Here is a 20318-nt window from a genome sequence, read left to right as displayed (position 1 = left end):
ACTGCCATTCCTTTAGTGAAGGGTTTTCTGATTTACTCTACACCTGATACTACACTATCCTTCTTTGTGAGTTTGATCTGTAAGTGGCAGTTGCCCAAAACACCTACTGGTTTCTCATAGATTAACATATATATATATATATATATATATATATATATATATTCTTTTAAAAGAATCAGTGGTCTTCATGGTCCCTTCTAGATCTAAATCTATGATTCCATAAACTTCAAATGCTTCATTATCTTAGTCAACTTGCATAATTAGGAATCAAAGTGGTCTTATAGCCCTGGACAAGGAATGAAGAGTTTTAGGGTCTTGGTCTGACTGTGTACATTGGAAAGAGCACTGGATCTAGAGTCAGAAAATCTGGGTTCAATCCCTACCTCTAGTGCTTCCCAGTAACTTAATCTTCCTAGGTCTGTTTCCTCATCTGTATAATGAAGGAGTTGAATGGTCTCGAAGATCCTTGCTAGCTCTATGATCTTGGATAAATAATTTAACTTTTCTGGATCTTTATGCTTTCCTCTATGACTGAAAGGTCCTCTCTCCACCCTTTATTCTGTTGACTTTCTACTCATTTCTTTTCTAAAATTAATTAATTTGATTATTTTAAAATTACATTCATTTAACTCCCTCTCTCCTTCTCCTCCCCCCATTAGGGAAGGAATTATTTGGCAAAAAAAAAAATAAAAATTAATTAATTTGATTATTTTAAAAATTAAAACATTCATTTAACTCCCTCTCTCCTTCTCCTCCCCCCATTAGGGAAGGAATTATTTGGCAAAAAAAAATATATGTATCTATAAAGCTGCATCTCATTCATTTCTATTTATCAGTTCTTTCTCTGGAAATCAACATACACAAATCATTCTTCAAACAATATTTTTGTTGTGTATATATTTTCTTGGTTCTGCTCACTACATGCTTCATAATTTAATGTAGACCTTTCTGTGTTTTCCTAAAATTTGCCTGTTCATCATTTCTTATGGCATAATAGTATTCTGTCACAATCATATTCCAAAACTTATTTAGTCATTCCCCAATTAATGGATATCCCTTCAATTTTTAATTCTTTGCCACCACAAAGAGAGCTTTTATAAATATTTTAGATGATGTAGGTTCTTTTCCTTTTTCCCTGATTTCCCTTAGGATATAAACCTAAGAATGGTATTGCTGAGTCAAAAGGTATAACCAGTTTTACAACTCTTGGAGCATAATTCTAGATCACTTTCCAAAATGGTTGGACCAGTTCACAATTGCACCAATTGTGTATAAGTGTTCCACATTTTTCCACATCCTCTCTAACACTTTTCATTTTGCCCTTTTATCCTTTTGGCCAATCTAACTGTAAGATGATATTTCGGTTATTTTGATTCATATTTTTTTAATTGACAATGACAGATAATTTTTTCAAACCTTTGATTTCTTCATCCAAAAATGCTTTCACATATTTTGACCATTTATCAGTTGGGAAACAATTCATATTCTTATATATTTGACAAAGCTCTCTAGATATTTTACATATAAATATGATTTCTATCTGAGAAATTATCTTTAAATTTTTTCCTAATTTACTGTTTTCCTTCTAATCTTGACTAGATTAGTTTTTTATACAAAATCTTTTAAATTTAAGGTATTCAAAATTAACTATTTTATGTCTCACAATGATTTTTCTCTCTTGTTTATTCATAAATTCTTCTTCTATCCATAAATCTGATAAGCAATATGTTCTCTGTTCTTCTAATTTGCTCATATTTCCCTTTATGCCTAGGTAATATATCCATTTTGATGTTATATTATGTTACTGGTAAGTGGCATATGATATGTATAACCCAGATTGAATTGCTTGCCAGCTATGGGAGGGGGAAGGAAGAAGGAAGGGTGACAATTTGGATCATATAACTTCAAAAAACTTACATGGAAATTTGTTATTAAAATAAAAATTAAATTAAATTAAAATTCAAAAAAAATTTAAATGGTTTATGATACTGGTCTACATTTAATTTTTTAGAGATTGTTTTCCAATTTTCCCACAGCTTTTGCCAAATAGTGAATTCTTATTCCAAAAAGTTAAATCTTTACTTTTCTCAAATACAAGGTTACTATAATCTTTCATAACTGTGTGTTTTATGTCTGTTCTGTTCCACTGATCTACTTTCCTATTTCTTAGTCAGTACCAAATAGTTCTGATCTGCTTTATAATAATTCAAAATTTGGTACTGCTGAGCCTCCTTTACATTTCTTTCATTAATTCCTTGGATATTCTTGACCTTTTGTTTTTCTAGATGAATTTTGTCATTATTTGGTGACTTAATTGGGATGACATTGAATATGTAGATTAGTTTAGGTTTTTATTCTTTAAAATTTAACTCAAACTAAACATCCTCAGGAAACCTTCCTTGATCCTCTAGATTGGTAACACTGTTCTCCCTTACAACCTGCACAACATGTCCCTGCCACCTATCTAATGCACTTATCATGTAATATTGTGCCCTGTATATGTAGTATTAGTTGTAAGCTCTTTGGGATGGGGATGCTTTTCTATTGGTGGAGATCAAAAGATCAATGGCCCCTATGAGGGATGGAACAAAGTTGATAAGAGTGCAAGAGATTTCTACCTCTTTGGGTACATCAAGTTTTGTAGCCACTTCCAGAGCTTTTGGCTTCCAGTTTCTAAAGAAAAGATGGTCAGTGTAACCCTTCTTCAGGATGGTAAAGGAGAATAAGACCCTGGGAAGAAACCAACATGAGAGACACTAGTAATATCCATTATTTCCTTATCCCTGGCTTGCTATATTAGAGACACCTTTGGGTGCAATCTAGGGTTTTCTCTTGGTTGAGCTAAGTTACTTTGTTCCCAATGGGACAGCTCCTTCATTCTGTATTGTCTGGTAGATATTCTTCTATGTATACTTTCTCTGCTTTCTGTTTTGCTATTGACTTGAATAAATTAGTTTCTTTATTACCTGCTTTGAAATTTCATTGTAGGACTGGTATTTGGTGGGAGGGAAGTTAAGCCCTGGAGTTAAGTTTGGGTTCCTCCTTTCCTCATTAGTGAATAATAATCAGAAATTTAGCTTGAACCTGAAAACTATATCCCCTGGACTAATAATAGTAATATAATTCTAGTCCAGTACCCCTTCTCTCTGAGGAGAGCTGATTAACCAAACTTCTAGCCCAACCTCCTGCTGCCTTTATTGGCACAAAATAACCCCGCCCTGGAGAAGGACACAGGAACAAGAGACTAGATCTCTCTCTTCTCTCTCTCTTTGAGTCACACAATGCCTTCATACTACACACGTGGAGAATAAGCTTCCCTATATATAGTTCTCAATGAGCATTTATTAAGTGCCTACTATGTGCCAGGCATTGTGCTTGTGTTGGCTATACAAATACAAAAATGAGCTTCCCTGCCCTCAAGAAGCTTTATTTTCCCCAAACATGATATATCATGTTCACAGTTGACAAAAAGAGAATATATTCAAAATCAAGACAATGATTTGGAGGAAGGAAAATAACAAGTTGAAGAAGGTGATATGAGCTGAAAGACTCATTTGAAGGAAAGAAAAATCTGAAAAAAATTTTTTGATCCTAAAAAGCCACTGAGGCTCCTTGAAGTGCCTAAAATAAGACCTCCTCTGTAGTTATTTGTGTTTGTATCTACTTTTTATTTAAAAAGATGTTTCAAAAAGGCAAAAACTCTTTTCTTGTCTAACTGTATCTCCTCTAACCCAATGTTCTGAACATTATAGGCCCTTAATAGCAATTTACTGATCTAATTTAAATCTTAAGAATTTTAGAACTTAATGGACCTTAGTATGTTGCATTATGTTATAATAATTATATTATGTTTCATTATATCTAGGCTGTTAGGTTGTATTATATGATATGATATGATATGATATGATTTACTACGTTAGGCTAGGTTGTATTATATGATATGATATTATATTATGGTTGTGTTACATGATATGATGTATTATTTTATATTACATATGGTTAGGTTGCATTATATTCCATTATGATATAGTATATTACTTGGTATATTGAATTATATCATATTGCATTTTAGATGAGAAACGTTAAGACTGTTTTGATAATTTAATCATTTGAAATCTAAATTTATATTAAGTACTTTCTCTGAGAACCTTCTGCTCAAGCTTTACTGCTTGAGAGAGACTAAATGATTTGCGCAGGCCAGGGTCATACAGTTAGTGGTAGAGCCAAATTAGAGCCTAGATTTTCTGATTTCTAATCAAAAGCGTTTTCCGTTTCATTACTGAGTGCCTGCTACATGTCTAGCTCTGTGCTACACTGTATTTCTCTAGTCAATGTGTACCCAAAAGATCATAATGGCTACTAGAAGCACGTCCCACGTTGCAAAGAACACTACCCCACCCACTCTGAAATCTAATAAGTGCTGGTCGCCCCACCACTCCAAACCTGTCTCTCAATGAGACAAGTTTCACTTTGGTGAAACTGCAGGGTATGGCGCCACCTGCTGGCCAGAGGCTACACAGCCAGCACCTAAAATAGACTACCTCATTCCTCCAGGCCAATACCGCCCCTGTGCGGTGTAGGCTCCCCTCACCCTCATCTCCGTGTGTGGACTGTGTAGCAACGGCTCCTTGTTTTCTTCCCTCCAGTCCTCTACCCGCTATCCCCCACCCTCCCAACCTGGAAACACCAATGGAACTGGAGAAGAAATAGGGCCAAGGAAAAAGCTAGCAGCACAAGACCAGGGCAGTAAACTGACCTTTTGCCTGGCCACCTAAGATCAATATGAAGCCCTTCTAGGAGCAAAGCTATTAATGACCGGAAGGTGAGATCCACAAATCTTGATTAAGATCAAACCTGAGAACAGAGAAGAAGAGTTCAAAGGAAGGAATCTGCTAGGTCACCAGGGCAACTAGTATATTTATAAAGCACCTATTGCCAGTCAACCAACAAGTATTCGTTTTATTTTTCAACTAATAAGTATTTATTTTCTCTCTTCATCCTCTTTCCATTTAAAAGGGAAAATGAAAGTATTGTAATTGACAATAAATTATTTAAATTAATTAGCATTACTTCCCCCCTTTGGCCCCCTCTCCCCTCATCCTCCTTTCCTTTCCATTTAAAAAACAAAACCACTATAACCAATAAATAGTCAAGCAAAAACTCATTTTCACATTGTCCATGTTCAAAACTGTGTGTCTTGTTTATAGCTTGTAGCTATCACCTTTCACGGTTATCACATATTTCCATTTCTGGAATCATGTTTGGTGTTGCCTTGATCTTAAGTCTTTCTTAAGTCTTTCCCAGTTATTCATCTTTACAGTATAATGTCTGTCATTCTCACCATTTTTCTCACTTCCTTCTTCATCATTTCACACAAGAGCTTCTTCCCATTCAACAAATCTATTAAGCGCTTACCGTGTGATTAGCCCTAGAGATTCAAAGAAAGACAAATACCTTTAAAAAGTTCAGAGCCCCATGAGGAAGATAACATGAAAATAAATATTGGGTACATACATTATGGATACAGAGTAGATGGAAGATAGGCTCCAAACTGAAGCTTCTTTCAAGGGTCAGTTGGAGTGCCACTTCCTCATCCCTCTAGTTTCTAGTGTTCTTCTCAAATACTTCTTACCTATTCTCCCTGAAATTATTTTTTATTTACTTTATACATTTATTCCATTTATTTGTCTACAAATGGATTGTTCTCTACCAAGCACCTTCAATAGCTCATGAGCTCCTTGTGGGCAGGACCAGATTTTTGTTATTGTCTTTGAAAATTCAGCACCTAGAAAACTACTTGTCACATAGTAGATGCTAAATATTAATTATATGAATAGAGGCTATTATAACACATGCACAAATAATTACAACTTTAAAATTACACAATGGGAGCATGCAAAATACTATGTGAAGTAAAGAAAGATATTTACTTACTTCTGGGATGATATATCATTGGAATTGTGCTATAATGGATGCATAGAAACTCAACAGCCTAAGGAGGATCAAGTCTATGGACTGAAAATAAGGAGTATTAGTCTGACAGTATTGTGAATGTCAGCTCAGGACAGGGAGATGTGGTGCATGTTGGAAGACCTGTTAGGCTTTGGAGAAAGGTAAAAAGATAGGAAATGCTGAATCTGAAATATATGTGGGACACATAGAGAGAAATGCTTCACAGATAGGGATACAGAGACAGGGCACAGAAAAGATGTACTAGCAGCAATGCAATGACCCAAGACAATTCTGAGGGATTTATGGAAAAGAACACTACCCACATTCAGAGGAAGAACTGTGGGAGGAGAAACAAAGAAGAAAAACAACTGCTTGGACACTTGGGTTGATGAGGACATGATTGGGGATATAGACCTGAAATGACCACACCCATGTAACTATCAATAATGTATAAATAAGTCTTGACTGACCACACATATTAAAACCAGTGGAAATGCAAATTAGCTACGGTGGAGGGGTGGGGGGTTGAGGGGGTGAAGGGTAAAGTAAAAACATGATTATGTAACCGTGGAAAATGTTTCTAAAAATAAAAAATTATTAAAAAAACAAATAAGAAAAAAAAAGAAAAGATGTCAAGAAACAGATTTGAGGCCCATTTATATAGAAACAATAATTATATACCTAGGGGTGAATGAACTTGCCAACAGAGAGGGCATAGAGCAAAAAGAGTCAAGGCCAGAACCTTGAGAAGCACACATCTCAAGGGTCAGAAAGAGCCTTGTATACAGTAAATACAGAATTATCTACTGAACTGAATTGGAGGAAAATCGAAAAATCAAGGAAGGAACAGCTAAAAATGTAGGAGAACCAAAAAAGAGAATGTCTTAGAAGCAATTGAGGAGAAAGTAACCTGGAGGAGGGAGACGTCAACAGTGCCAAATGCTGCAGAGATTAAGAAAAATGAGTCACTGTTTTGAGTGATTTTTAGCTATTTAGTGTGCTGTTTTTTTAGAATGTTGTTTCAGTAGAATGGTAGGAATGGAAGCCAAATTACAAAGGGTTCAGGAGAGGTTTGTAGAGGGGGAGTAAATAATGCATTCAAAAACACTAACACTAAAGGGGAGGAGAAAGACAACATGGTAACTGCATGGGACAGAAGAGCCAAGAGATTTTTTTTAATGGGGAATACGTAAATATTATGTAGGTGGAAGATAATCTATGGAAGCCGTATAAAGGGCATGAGTTGAGATTGAATCAAAGGTGCTATTACTAAGATTAGTCTTAGCAAAGAATACCTCTTTTCATGAGGCAAAAAGAAATGAAGAAAGAAGTTGATGATGCTCAGAAGTTTTGAAACTAGTGGAGCTCATAAGGACATAACATTAAAACTAGAAAATACTTCAGTGATCATCTAATCCAATCTCTTCCTTTTCGTGTAAGGAACTAAATAAAGCTCACGACGATTAAATGCTTTGCAAAAGGTTATGTAGGTAGCAAATATATCAAAGGTGGGAGTTAATGCAGGTCTTCACTGTTCATTATATTATTACATGTTATTATAGTATACCTTCAGGGTTAATGGAACTACCTCCAGAAGGTCTTCATCATTTCTTATCTCAGAAGAAAGTTGAATCTTGTGATAAAAGAAAGGGAACTAGGAATACCAGTAGTGACTCAAGGAGAGATAAAAATGTCTGAAACAGTTAATGTGGAGAATGACCTGAGTCAATGCAATGCAATATAATGCAATAATGAATCAATGAGGGATTGCCAAGTGGCATCAAAGGTCAAATTGAGGTTGTATCCCAACCTGTTTCCCAAGCAAAAAGCTGAATTTATCAGAATGTCTTCCTAGCTCACAAAACCATGTCTACTATGATCCTGGACTTAGCCAGAACTTCATCACTCCCTTGTTGTATTTGCCTTCTTAGCCATCAGAATAATATTTTCTTTTTTAGTTGATTTTTAATTGAAATTGAGAGCAAGGGCTCAGTAGTATGTATGCACCTCAGTGAAGAGAAGGATTGAAACAATCATCTGGGTAGATGTCAATCCTAATCTTGAATTTCATCATTGGACTGTGAGCTCTTTGAGAACAGGAATTATTTTTCTTACTTTCTTTAAATCCTTAATGCTTAGCACAATTTCTGATATAGTAGAAGCTTAACAAATGCTTATTGACTACCTGACCCCCATTATCTAAATATTTTAAACAGAAGCATGGGGATAGATTGAACAGGCCAAATGGTTCATTTAAAAATACCTCCTAGAAAGAACTATGGGAGTAGAAATACAGAAGAAAAACATATATTGATCACATGATTTGATGGGTATATGGTTGGGGATTTTTACTTTAAGTGATCCCTCTGTTGCAAATAATAATATGGAAATAGGGTTTGAACAATGATACATGTATTACCCAGTAGAATTGCTCATCAGCTCAGGGAGCTGGGAGAAAAAAGAGGAGAAAAAGAACATGAATCATGTAACCATGGAAAAATATCCTTAATTAATTAATTAACTTAAAAAAACAGTGTAGTCCTGAAATGTGGCCTCAGAACTGAACACAACAATTCCAGATTGGTTGAATTGTTACTTAGCATACTGAGAATATGAGACTATTGTTTCTGCACACTAATACTTCCCATTGTCCATCAAGAAAACATCCTCCATTGTGAACTGGTCCAACCATTCTGTAGAACAATTTGAACTATGCCCAAAGTGCTATAAAACTATGCATACCCTTTGCCCCAACAATATCACTATGGGGGGAAAGGACCAATATGTGCACAAATATTTTTAACAGTTTTTTTTTATGGTGGCAAAGAACTGGAAATTAAGGGGATAACCATCAAGTGGGGAATGGCTCAACAAGTTGAAATATTTGGCTGTAACGGAAGACTATTTTGCTGTAAGAAAAGTTTTTTTTTCAGAAAATAATCTGGGAAAACATATGAATTGATGAAAAGTCAAGTGATTAGAACCAGGAGAACATAATACATAGTATCAGAAATATTGTAAAAATGATCAACCATGAAAGACATATTCATCTGACCAATATGATGATCCAAGATGATTTCAAAAGACCCATGATAAAAATGCTTTCTTCCAGAGAGAGAACTTATATGGGTCCAGATATGGCTCCAGATTAAAACATACTTTCCCCACTTTCTTTATATTTCTTATTTTTTCTTATTTTTGTGGCTATTACGGAAATATGTTTTGCATGACTTCACAATATAATTTTATCTTTTTGCTTGCCTTCTCAAGGGGTGGAGGAAGGATGGAAGGGAAGGAGAACATTTGGAACTCAAAAATAATTTTTAATGAATTAAAAAATAAATGAATGAATGAAAAACCTTAAAAAACACAACATCGTTCTTTCTTCTTGAACTAGTCTCATTCTCTTCCAATTTCCATTTCTAATGAGGGAGCATATACTACTTACAAGGCACTCTACCAGGTGTTACAGACACAGAGGTGAAACAAAAAAAAAAAAAAAAAAAAAGGTTCCTGACCTCCAGAAACTTAGCTGTCTATCTCCTGAAATGAGTATTCTCCCCTTCATCTTCCCCATTCACCCTCAATAATACTCATTGCCGTGGTGATCCCTATATTGCTTTTGGAGATACTTTTCTTTCAAGATTCCTCATCTAGTGAACTCCCTTTCTGAAAGGCAAATCCTTTATTTTGTTTTCTTTATTAACCACATTTGTTTTGGGGGTTTTCTTTTTCTTTTTTTAATGGGGGCTATTTGAGGAGACAAGAAAAATAATAGAATTGTGTGATATTGGACAAGTAATTTAATCTTTGTTCACCTCAATTTCCTCATCTGTAAAACAGGGATAATAACAGTACATAACTCCCAAAATTATTGTGAGGTTAAAATGAGATAATATTTATAGAGTGCTTTGCAAACATTAAAGTGCTATGTAAACACTAGCTATATGATTAAAACATATTCCCTGAAAAAAAATCAATTAGAAGGGTTTTTTTTCATGTAAAAGCCTACAGAACATGATTTTTATCATCAACCCAAGGAAGCATCCTGGCTTTATTTATCTGCTTTTGCATAGTCCTAGAGAAATAGTAAATTATTTGGTGACCTGACATGTTAGTCCAGCCTACTGGTGAGGTTATCTACCAATAATAAGTCTCTAATATTTATAAAACATTCTATCTTTGTAAGACACTCCTTTGAGAACTATGAAGAATTCAAAGATGTATAAAATATGTAATTAACAGTCTAATTGGAGAAATTAGTTAGATGTACATAAAAAGATAAACTATCAACACCCAATAAAATGTAAGCTCCCTGATGGTAAAGATTATTTTATTTTTTCCTTTAAATATCTTGCATTGAGTACTTCCTCCAAGATTCAACTTGAGTATCCCCTTCTACCTAAAGAAAGCCTTTTCCATCTTCACTGCTGCTCTTGCCTTTTTTCCCTCTCTGACTAGTTTGGAGTTATCCTATATGTGTAAGAGGCAGCTTAGAGAGCCAGCCTTGGAGCTAAAAAGACCTGAGTTCAAATCTCACCTCTAGCACATTCTGGCTAGGTGACCCTAAGCACATCACCTAAATTCTTACTGCTTGAGGTAGCTCTCTAAGCCAACCTACTTTGGCAGAGGAAGTTTCTTCATCTAAGAATTCACTATATTAATGAAGTCACAGGTCCTGCCATTATTCTGTATGTATATATATATACATCTCTTACCTGATAAAATATAAGGATTTCTTCCTCATCTTTGTCTACCTAGTGGATAGCATATTACCCGGTGCATAATAGGAGCTTAATAAATACTTATTGATTACTCATTTAACAATTATTTGTTGAATTAAACTGAATAATTAGCATAGTGCCTGCTACTTAGAAGGTCTTTAAATAATTCAGTACACTAAATGACATGTCAAATGAAGAATTTTAGACAGGAATCAAGATAGAAATCAATTCGAACTGAGATGCTTAAGGAAAGCTTTGGGGAGAAGATAAAACTTGATTTAGGCCTTATAGGAATGCTCAGGATTAAATAAGAGGAGAGACTGGGGGAGTTTATTCAAAAAGGAATCATGGATGGAATAGAGGCATGGGCACAGTGAGAATAGTGAGAACAATGGTACAGAGATGGGAATATTTAGGGGAGAGCTAGGAGATCAATTTGCCTGGAGTAGAAGTTTGGAGAGTAGTGGAAAATAAGGTTGGAAACTAGGTTGGGTCCAGATTATGGAGGGCCACCTTGAATGCCATGCTGAGGAGTGTAGACTTGATTCTATAGGCAATGGGGAGTCATTGACAATTTTCTTCAGCAAGGGAGGGAGTTACACAATAAAAGCATTTTATCTAATGACATTGGATAAGAAAATGGATAGGCTGGAAAGAGGTCAGGCAAGACAATCTTGTGATGAGAGCAATTCAGACATGATTCTTGCATATGGTTTTGATAAAACCTCAAAATGAAGAGAGTGTCAGACACATCCATCCCTAAAGGGCATTTTCTTAAATCATCACATCTCTCTGGTTGCCTCTAATTTTCATTTCATAGATGAGTTAAGTGAGACCTAAGTGGTGGAAACAAAACTAGCACACTGGTCTTCTGGTCCCCAGTTTTCTGTTCTTTCCAACACATGGAAGAGACAGAATTCTCCAGAAAAAAAAAAAAAAGCTTGGGGCTTTGACTTAAATTTTTTCCTACCATTTCTCTATAGGCTCCTCCTCAGCCAAACCTTTGGGCAGGTGTGTTCATTTAAGAGCCATTGCTTTTTAGCCATCTGGCCACCAGTCAAGGCCCTAGACTCTGAGATCCCCCGCATATGTTTTAATAGGGCAAGGTGTTTGCCTGCAGGCAGCCATGAAATGAGTGCATGCTTTTGGAATGTGGCATGCCTTGTGACTGTAACCACCAAAATTTGAGTGAAATACAGGGGAGGGGAGAGTCAGAAGTGACTGAAGGGAATACCCCTGGGTATTCAAACAGAGGTATATCCTATCTATAAACCACCCACTGACACCCTCAGCCATGCCCTTTCCAATAGTCTTTTCCTAGTCTGGTGACTATTGCAAAGTTAAAAGTTGGAAAGAACCTCAGTGGCCATCCAGCCCAAACTTTAAGAGAGGAATCTCCACTTAAAACATCAGGCAAGCAGTTATCCCTTCCAGATTATTCACAGAGGAAGAAAAGAAGCCGGGGACAAGAGTCGGCTCTAATAATGCAGCATAGCACATTGCCAAAAGCTGGGCAAGGATTCCAGCCCAGCCCAGACTGTTATAGAACCAGGAAAGTGAGTGACCATTCAAGTCCTCACCCACAGCCACCAAATAAGTAGAACTAGTGGAACCTGAACTATGGAAAGGCCCCAAAGTAATGCCTCTGGCTCTGGGGATGGTTGTTCATTCTCATATCACCAACTCTAAACTTTTGAGGCCTGGATTTGCAAAGAGGTCAAAAACCCAAGCAAATGGTCCAACCAAATTCCTCCTCCCTAAGAAGAAATTCCACAAGCTACTGACTGATGAACTCCATAATATTTAGCTTAGTTCTAAGTATACAGTAGTTACTTAATAAATACTTGTTACTTTGGCTTTCCAGGAGGGAAGGATTATCAGAGCCCACTGGAAGCTGCTTAGCTTTATCCCTTTAGCCTCTTGGGTATCTTAGAGATTTTCTTAACTTGCCCAGACTGACCCCTCTCCCCAAAATGAGTTCTTTCTATCCCCAGGGGAGGGTCCACATGTCATTTGCCTGGAAAAGCACCTGGACTCATCCAAGGGCTATAATCCAACAACAAAATGAACTGAGTCCGAGACCTGGGCCATTCAAAATACATTTTAAATTAGGGTCCTCCCCACCACCGGCTCCCCCAGAATGATCTCATTGGCCTCCTCAGCTAAGTTTCAATGCAACTCATCCTCTGGGCAAGGCCCAGCTCCAAAGAGTCCAGCTGGGTGCATCTGGCCAGAAAGATTAAATTATTTTTGAATTCCTAACTGAATGTTCTTTTAATGGAAACTTAATGACAGGCATTGAAATAGATTTCCTCCATAACCCCTCCTCCCTCTTGCTCCCCACACATGGCTCTGGGCTGCCGTGGTTCCCGATAACCTTTATTCCCTGCCCCTGGACTTTTATCTCCCCAATGACAAACGGCCCTCGCTGGACAGAAAGAGGAAATTCCAGTCATTGTTCTCAAACTTCTGGCTTCCAAAATAAAATGCTCTATCTCCTCTGTCAAGCTTTGATTGACATTCTGCTTCCTGTAATGGCCGGCAATAACGGCTAAGGGGCAGGGCCACCATCTACATATCTGCCACCCCAAAGGATGGAGGGGATTTTGTGCCTTTAAACTCTAGGATAATTCTTTGAATCATAGAATCTCAGGTGTATGAAAGGATCTTGAAAGTCATTTAGGTCAAACCTACATAAGATACGATATAATCACCTAGTGTCTAGAGAGTGATGCTATCCAGTGGGAAGACATGATTTTCATTGCATACTACCTGTGTGACCTTAAGCAAGTCACTTAACTTTAAAGGGCTTCTTTTTTTCTCCTCTGTTAAATTAGGGAGTTGGGCTAGATGGCTCTTCCACCTCCAAACTAATTATCCTAAAATGAAGAATGCCCAATGAAGGGGAACTTCACACCACTCAATGTAGACTGTTACATCTCGTAGTTTTGATTATTAGTAAGATCTTCCATGATTTATATATTTTTGGAAGTAGCCAACTGGAAGGGGCTGGGCTGAGAAGCATCCATCAGTCATCTAAGAGAATTAGATATTCTACTTACTTAAGTGTATTTCAAGGGTTAGTAAGAGGGTATTCGGAAGACCTGTTCACAAATGGCTTTGTTATGAAACTCTGATTAAGGCAAATATTTAGTTAGGAAGGATTTATCTTCACTAGAACTCTGACTTAATCTTGACCCTGCTTGACAAATATAGAAAATGTTCCCTATTTACCAGAATGCTCATCAGTCAACCCATTAGACTTAGGTTCCTGGTCCTTAGAATATAACAGAGTGATCTAGGGGGGAAAAAACCCCAACACTAATGACAACAAATACTTGAAGTAGTCTCACAAGGATGGATTTCAGCACCTGGTTGTAGTCCAGATTCACTGGGGATAATTTGCCAAGGAACATGACACCATAGCTGAGATCAGTGTCCCATGTGATCTAAGGCAGAATGCCCATAGAAGCATGGTGTTCATGTCCACCCCAAACTCTTCACTCCAACTTTATAGTTACATGTTTATTCCTTCTCAGCTTAAGGTGGGGAGTAGGTAGCAGGAAGTGAGTTATTTGATGCGACTTTTCATTTTCATTTTCCGTCAATGGCTTTAGTTGGTTTCAACTCCAAGAACATGATGCTTTCCCTTCCCCACCCCCATAATTTTATCACCTGAAATTTCATCATTATGGAGGTTGATCCAGGCTTGATACCCAACACCTTCTCAAAACTCTCAGCTGCCTCTTTGCTTAAATTGAAAAGTTAGAAAGTAGAGGGATGAATTCTTCTCAAGGCTCTTCTTTATAGAGGTCTTAGAACTTTCCAACTAAGTTCTTATTTTCCATCAAGTGCTATGTTTGGTATCAACTCCATCAACATCATGCCCTTGTGCCAGCCAGGTAACCTCTGATACTTCCTTTTTAAGTCTCATTTTGTATATTATTTCACCCCATTAGATTATAAGATCCTTAAGGACAAAGGTAGTCATTCTTTTTTGCAATTGTATCCCCAGCACTTGGAATAGTACATAGTAATAAATACTTAACAATTGTTTATTAACCATTGACTATTGGCTAACTACGCATTGTAGAGTATCAGCATAGGATTTATGTGACATATAAGACCCTGAGATCATTGGACATAAAGCTAGAAGGAACTATAGAGATAATCTAGTCCAACCCCCTCTTTTTAACTATGAAAACACTGAGGCTTAAAGTGGGGGAAATTACCTTCGTACAGTAATGTACATGAACAGAAAGTAAATGGTAAATAAATAGTAAGACTGGGAATCTAAATTTAAGCCCTGTAATTCCAAATCCAGACCTTTCCTCCATTATGCCCTATGCTATAGCTTTCCACTTATGCTAACTTAGAATTCAGAAGCCTTTATTCCCTTTATTTCAAAAAATCTTCAAGGGAAGAGTCTCTACAACCTCCCTACGTCATATATCCCAGGGTCTTATAACCTTGACACCCAGAACCTTCTGCTGTCTAATTGTTGCTATCATTTATGCCCATTCTCAGTAGAAATGGAGAAGACTGTTTCTTGTCCGTTCTTGGATGTGACAATTTTTCTTTCTTTTTTTTAAACCCTTACATTCTGTGTTAGAATTGATCCTAAGAATCAGTTCCAAGACAAGAGAGCAGTATGGACTAGGAAATTAGCGATAAATGACTTGTCCAGCATCACACAGCTAGGAAGTGTCTGAGGTCAAATGTGAACCCAGGATCTTCCATCTCTCTCTAGACCTGTCTATCCAGTGAGCCATGTAGCTGTTCCAACATTGGCTCATTTCTTTCTGATTCTAATATATTGAAGTAATTTAGCCTTCCCTCCTAGTGTCAATTACCCAAAAGCTCAAGTCTAAAGTCAGAGCTTTGTTCTCTCATTTTTTAAGGTCTTCTAGAAGCCAGGGTGTTAGAGCTAGAAACCAGACCCTCTGAGCCAAAGATCCCATGGTAACCAAGTTAAATTGGCATTATTCAAGAGATCAATGGCAATGGAAATACTGACTGGAAGAAGGCAGACCCCCAGGTACTCTGGGAAGAAATAGCAAATGAATCAGAAAGGATAAGCTTTGATCTGTATTCAACAATTCAATCCACTTTTTCCAATTTATGAAGGTAACAGCACATTCATGAAAAGGGGGCACTAAGGATAGTCAAATAATAGCCAATTTAGTCCAAGGTTCTTCATGACCCAGAAAATTCAATACACCTCCCCAGGGCATGTATTGACTTCATGCATTCACTAACATTTTATCCCATACAATGCATATTCTAAATATTCAGTAACTCATTAAAATGGGGTACTCTAAGATCCACATGGCAAATCTATTCTATTCAATTCAATAAACAGGCATAAGGGAAGACAAAAAATCAAAGTCAAATTATAATAACTTATCTATGACTGTTCATTTCCCTCCCATCAGGCTGAAATCCTCTGGTTTTTCCCATCATGCCCCTTTGCTGCATACCTCCCCTTTTGCATGTTGTCTTCTCCCAATAGATTTCTTTAGATATTCCCAGTTTGGCATATTACCTGGCACGTAGTAGGGACATATTGGCTCATGAGACAATAGATCCTATGATAAGACCTTGATAAAGGTGAGGGTACTCTTGTTCATATGCCCAAAGCTCACCAGCATTCAATATTTCATTATGTGTAAAATTTAAATAACCAACAATTCAATCTCTGTGTGAGGTGCTTAGCTTGTGTCATGGCCACAGAAATCACTGATAACTACCCATCTAATGTTATATTGGTCACAAGGGCCGAGGTATGTAGATAGATCAGCTGATATACTTCACGACGCAAAAACAGTGGCACATTCTTTGCTAATAAGAGTGTTTATATACCAAAGACTATGATGTGGTGTCCAGCAGACTAGCATTGCAGTAGAACAGTAATGACTAGAAGAGAGGTTGTCTCTTCTTTGGGAAGATGGACACCAGACAACAAGTGTCATTTTATTTGGTCACTTCCCCAAACCCTAATAAATTTACCTCTCTTCAAGAAAAAGCTCATCACATATACAGATTGGTTTTTAAAATAAGTTTATTCTGTAACAATAAATGTTGCTTTTTTTAAAAAAGCATTAAGTATTTACAGATTTTATATATTAATCAACACTCTGACAACAAGTTAATACCTACTTAGAATTAGGTACTTTCTTCTGTAGTTCACACAAAATGGTAACAGGAAGGAACTGAATAAAACCCAATACAGTCATATTCTGGGTAACAGAAGAAGGAGGAATGGAGAAGAGAACTGGAAGACTGATTAGTTTATTGCCTGCTACATTTCACTTAATTCATTGTCTGTTCTCACTTCTCTTTTGGAAACAAGTCCAGATAGAGAAATTCAACCTTCTCTGAACCTTCTCTGAGGCTTTACTGAGCTCCCATTTCAAGTAAAGCTTCGTACCTTTAAACTCCTTATTGGATCTCTTAGGAAGATAGGGAATGCCCAGTATAACAGAATTTTCACTTATAGTCCCAGCCAACATAGAGAGAACATTAAGATGTCTTTCAGGAAAACGTTATCACAGCTTTCAAATCAAGTATTTATCTTTTCAAGGAAGTATGGGCGCAGCTTCCAACCCACTGACTTAAGATGTGTCTGTCTATACTTACAGCACAAAACAGAAATTTGAGGCTGTTAAATTGGTCAAAGTCCAACTTGGGTCTTGACTTTTTTTGGCTCTTTCAGAAAATGGGTTAGGCTCCAGGTCTCCACTGTACTGTAGGTGTGGGTAGACACAGCCCAAGTGGGTTCATCTTGCATTGAGCAATTGCTGGACCTTTCTGGGTACCGACAGCCAGGAGTGGGAAGTGTGGCTCATAGCCCAAGAGTTATTTTTAAAGTTGGATCTGCCTGGTTTAGCCACACAGTTACTCCCTTTGTTCAACAGCCTCCTCTTCTTTCTGGCAGGCTGGGTTCTCTCCTCTAGTTCAGCCCATGTTTCATTTGAGGGAAGGCAGAGTGTTATAAGAGAGATGATTCTTGATTTTCAGCATCAACTGAATCAAGTGAGAATACAGTTACCCTGAGACATTCACAATTTCTTTGAGAGGTGATGGTAAGGAGTAAGACAATCATTCTTTGGGACCCTATTTTTGAACTTCAAAGTAATATTTGTGTGTTCCCTCACATTCTGAATAATTCATGAACCACATTGAACTTTCATGAAAAAAAATCATCCAAAATGAGTACATTTATGACTGAGATCTTTCAATCAGTTTACCTCTTGGGGGCTTCAGTTTTTCTTACATTGAAATCAAGTTGGATTAGATGTCCTTTGAGTTCCCTTCCATCTCTAAATCCATAATTACCAGTTAGTAATTTACCTTGCAGTGTATTTATTGGGGCTAGTTTTCATTGGGACTTGGGTAAATTAAAGGCATTAAAAATGAAAAGGAGGAACAGCTTGATGACACAGTGTATTGAGAGTCAAGCTCACAGATAGAAGGTCCTGGATTCAAATTTGACCTCAGACATATACAAATGTACGACCCAGGGCAAATCCCCATTGTCTAGCCCCTACCACTCTTCTGTCTTGAAACCAATACACAGTATTAATTCTAAGACAGAAGGTACAGGTTTAGGAAAAAAGCGAAGGGGATAGTCAAGGAATGATTAATGACAATGTAGACAGCCAGACTAGATCATCAAGAAAACGTACCCCTTTTTTTCCTCTTGATTAAAATTGTGGATTTTTCCCCTCTGGATGAATTATGTAGATAATTACCTCAATTTCCCATTCTCCTTTACTTAGGTAAAGGATCATTTACATATGATCTTGCAATGGTTCTGACTTAATGCAAAGTAAATAATTTGGACAAATCTTCTTCTTTACATGCCCATCCATGTGGCAATTATCAATAATACTATAAAGAACTCCCATATTGCAAGGGTAGAGCATTGGAATTTGCTTACTTCAAATATTCATTTCATTTCAATTAATCAACAAGCCCTGAAAATTAAGAAAGTGAAGGCACTAGGCTAGCCCCTAGGAATGCTGAGGCAAAAATGAAGAAGTTCCTATCCTCAAGGAACTTATATTCAGATGGTTTGAGACTCCTATATATTTCTACTTCCTGGAATTAGAAGCGCTGAGTTCTGTAAGGTCAGACCACAGAATGCAAAGAATAATAGGACTTGTGAACTGTCTTTGAAAGTTCTTGTCCTGTTTAGGTGTCTCCCAAATTCCGATTTGCTTCTCTGTGCTTCTAAGCTATTATGTGCCATAGTAATTTTGCTTTGCTTATGCTAAATGACCACAACTACATTTGAGTATCATCTGTTTCATTGACTTCTTCCAGGACAAAGTTGGGATTGTCATAGCCCCTCTTTAACCTGGCTCTGGCATCTTTCTCATTGTAGAGGCATAAGGCACAATGGGGAGTCTCCACTGCTACCGTCTTGCTGAAGTTATGAAAATCCACTCTATATTTTCCTTCCTTGGTCTTGGACACTATGGGAGCAAAACGATAGCCCCATAGCACTTCCTCTGGGACGTAGGAGGTCCGGACCTGACAGGTGGCACTGGTGGATTCCACTGTTCCATCTAAAAACACTACCAGCTCAAAGTCCTGCTGGAGAATATTTTCAGCTGCCATGTGAAAGAAAGGGCTGTTATGGTCAATAACATGATAAATGGTCAGTGGGGAAATAAAGAACAGGTTTTCATTGCCTGCATCAACCACAAAGTTGATATTGATTTGATCCAAAATAATGGTCTCTCCCTCAGGTGTGACGATGGTCCTCAAAAGCTTTCCATAGATGTGACTTCCAATTAGGAGGCTTTTCCTGAGATTAGCCACTCGAATTAGGAGGCAGAGCTTCCCGCCCCGCTTGCTGATGACAGCATTCTTACTGAAGGTGATGGTTTTGGCTCGTTTCTTTGGTCTGGAGATCTTGGCTAAGATGGCACCACACATGAAAGAGTTGATAATTACTCCAAGGAGGGACTGGAAGACAAGAAGGAAGATAGCAGTGCCACATTGTTCTGTCACACATCTATAACCATAACCAATGGTAACTTGTGTTTCTAGAGAAAATAGGAAAGCTGAGGTTAAGCCATTAATGTTTTCCACACATGGAGTATGGTTGATAGACGGATGAAACTCTGGGAGATCCTTATGTATATAGGCTACTGCATACCACAGAAGGCTAAAGAGAAACCAGCTGCCTAGGAAGGCAGTGATAAAAATGGTCATTTTGTACCTCCATTTGAGGTCAAGCACTGTTGTCCAGATATCCACAAGGAAGATAAACCTTGATTGTGCTTCCACATTGCCAAATTCTATGTTACACCTTCCATCTTTGGAGACAAGCCTTATTCTCCGCTGGGAATGTCCAAAAAGGTGTATAGCAAAATATTTCCGGAGGTATTTGAACATCCTTTCTGTCAACACTCTTATCTGGAAAACATATCAAAGAAAGAAAAAAGAAAATCATAATTCTCTTTATAGCTACAAATGAGGGAAGTGACTCATGCACAGACTTAGCTATGTAAGGAGAGATTTTACATTACTACTTTGGCTACTGGCCACTTGGGTTAACTGTAGAGTTTGGTTTGGTTATTCTTTTCCCCAAAGGAATTCTTCACCAAATGGAGGACTAGGATACTTACA

The 20318-nt window shown here is 37.3% G+C and overlaps 1 protein-coding gene across 1 annotated transcript; it reads right to left on the bottom strand.

The window, feature by feature from the left end:
- Positions 1-18965: 18965 nt before the first annotated feature.
- KCNJ1 (potassium inwardly rectifying channel subfamily J member 1) lies at positions 18966-20099 on the bottom strand. Its single transcript, XM_044668334.1, has one exon. It carries the CDS (start codon positions 20082-20084, stop codon positions 18966-18968), a length of 1119 nt encoding a protein of 372 aa, XP_044524269.1. The 5' UTR covers positions 20085-20099.
- Between the last annotated feature and the right edge of the window lie 219 nt (positions 20100-20318).

Source organism: Gracilinanus agilis, chromosome 3, assembly GCF_016433145.1.
Source record: "Gracilinanus agilis isolate LMUSP501 chromosome 3, AgileGrace, whole genome shotgun sequence".
NCBI classification, from domain to species: domain Eukaryota; kingdom Metazoa; phylum Chordata; class Mammalia; order Didelphimorphia; family Didelphidae; genus Gracilinanus; species Gracilinanus agilis.
The sequence above is the reverse complement of the archived record's forward strand: the minus strand, read 5'-3'. Positions and strand labels throughout refer to the sequence as shown.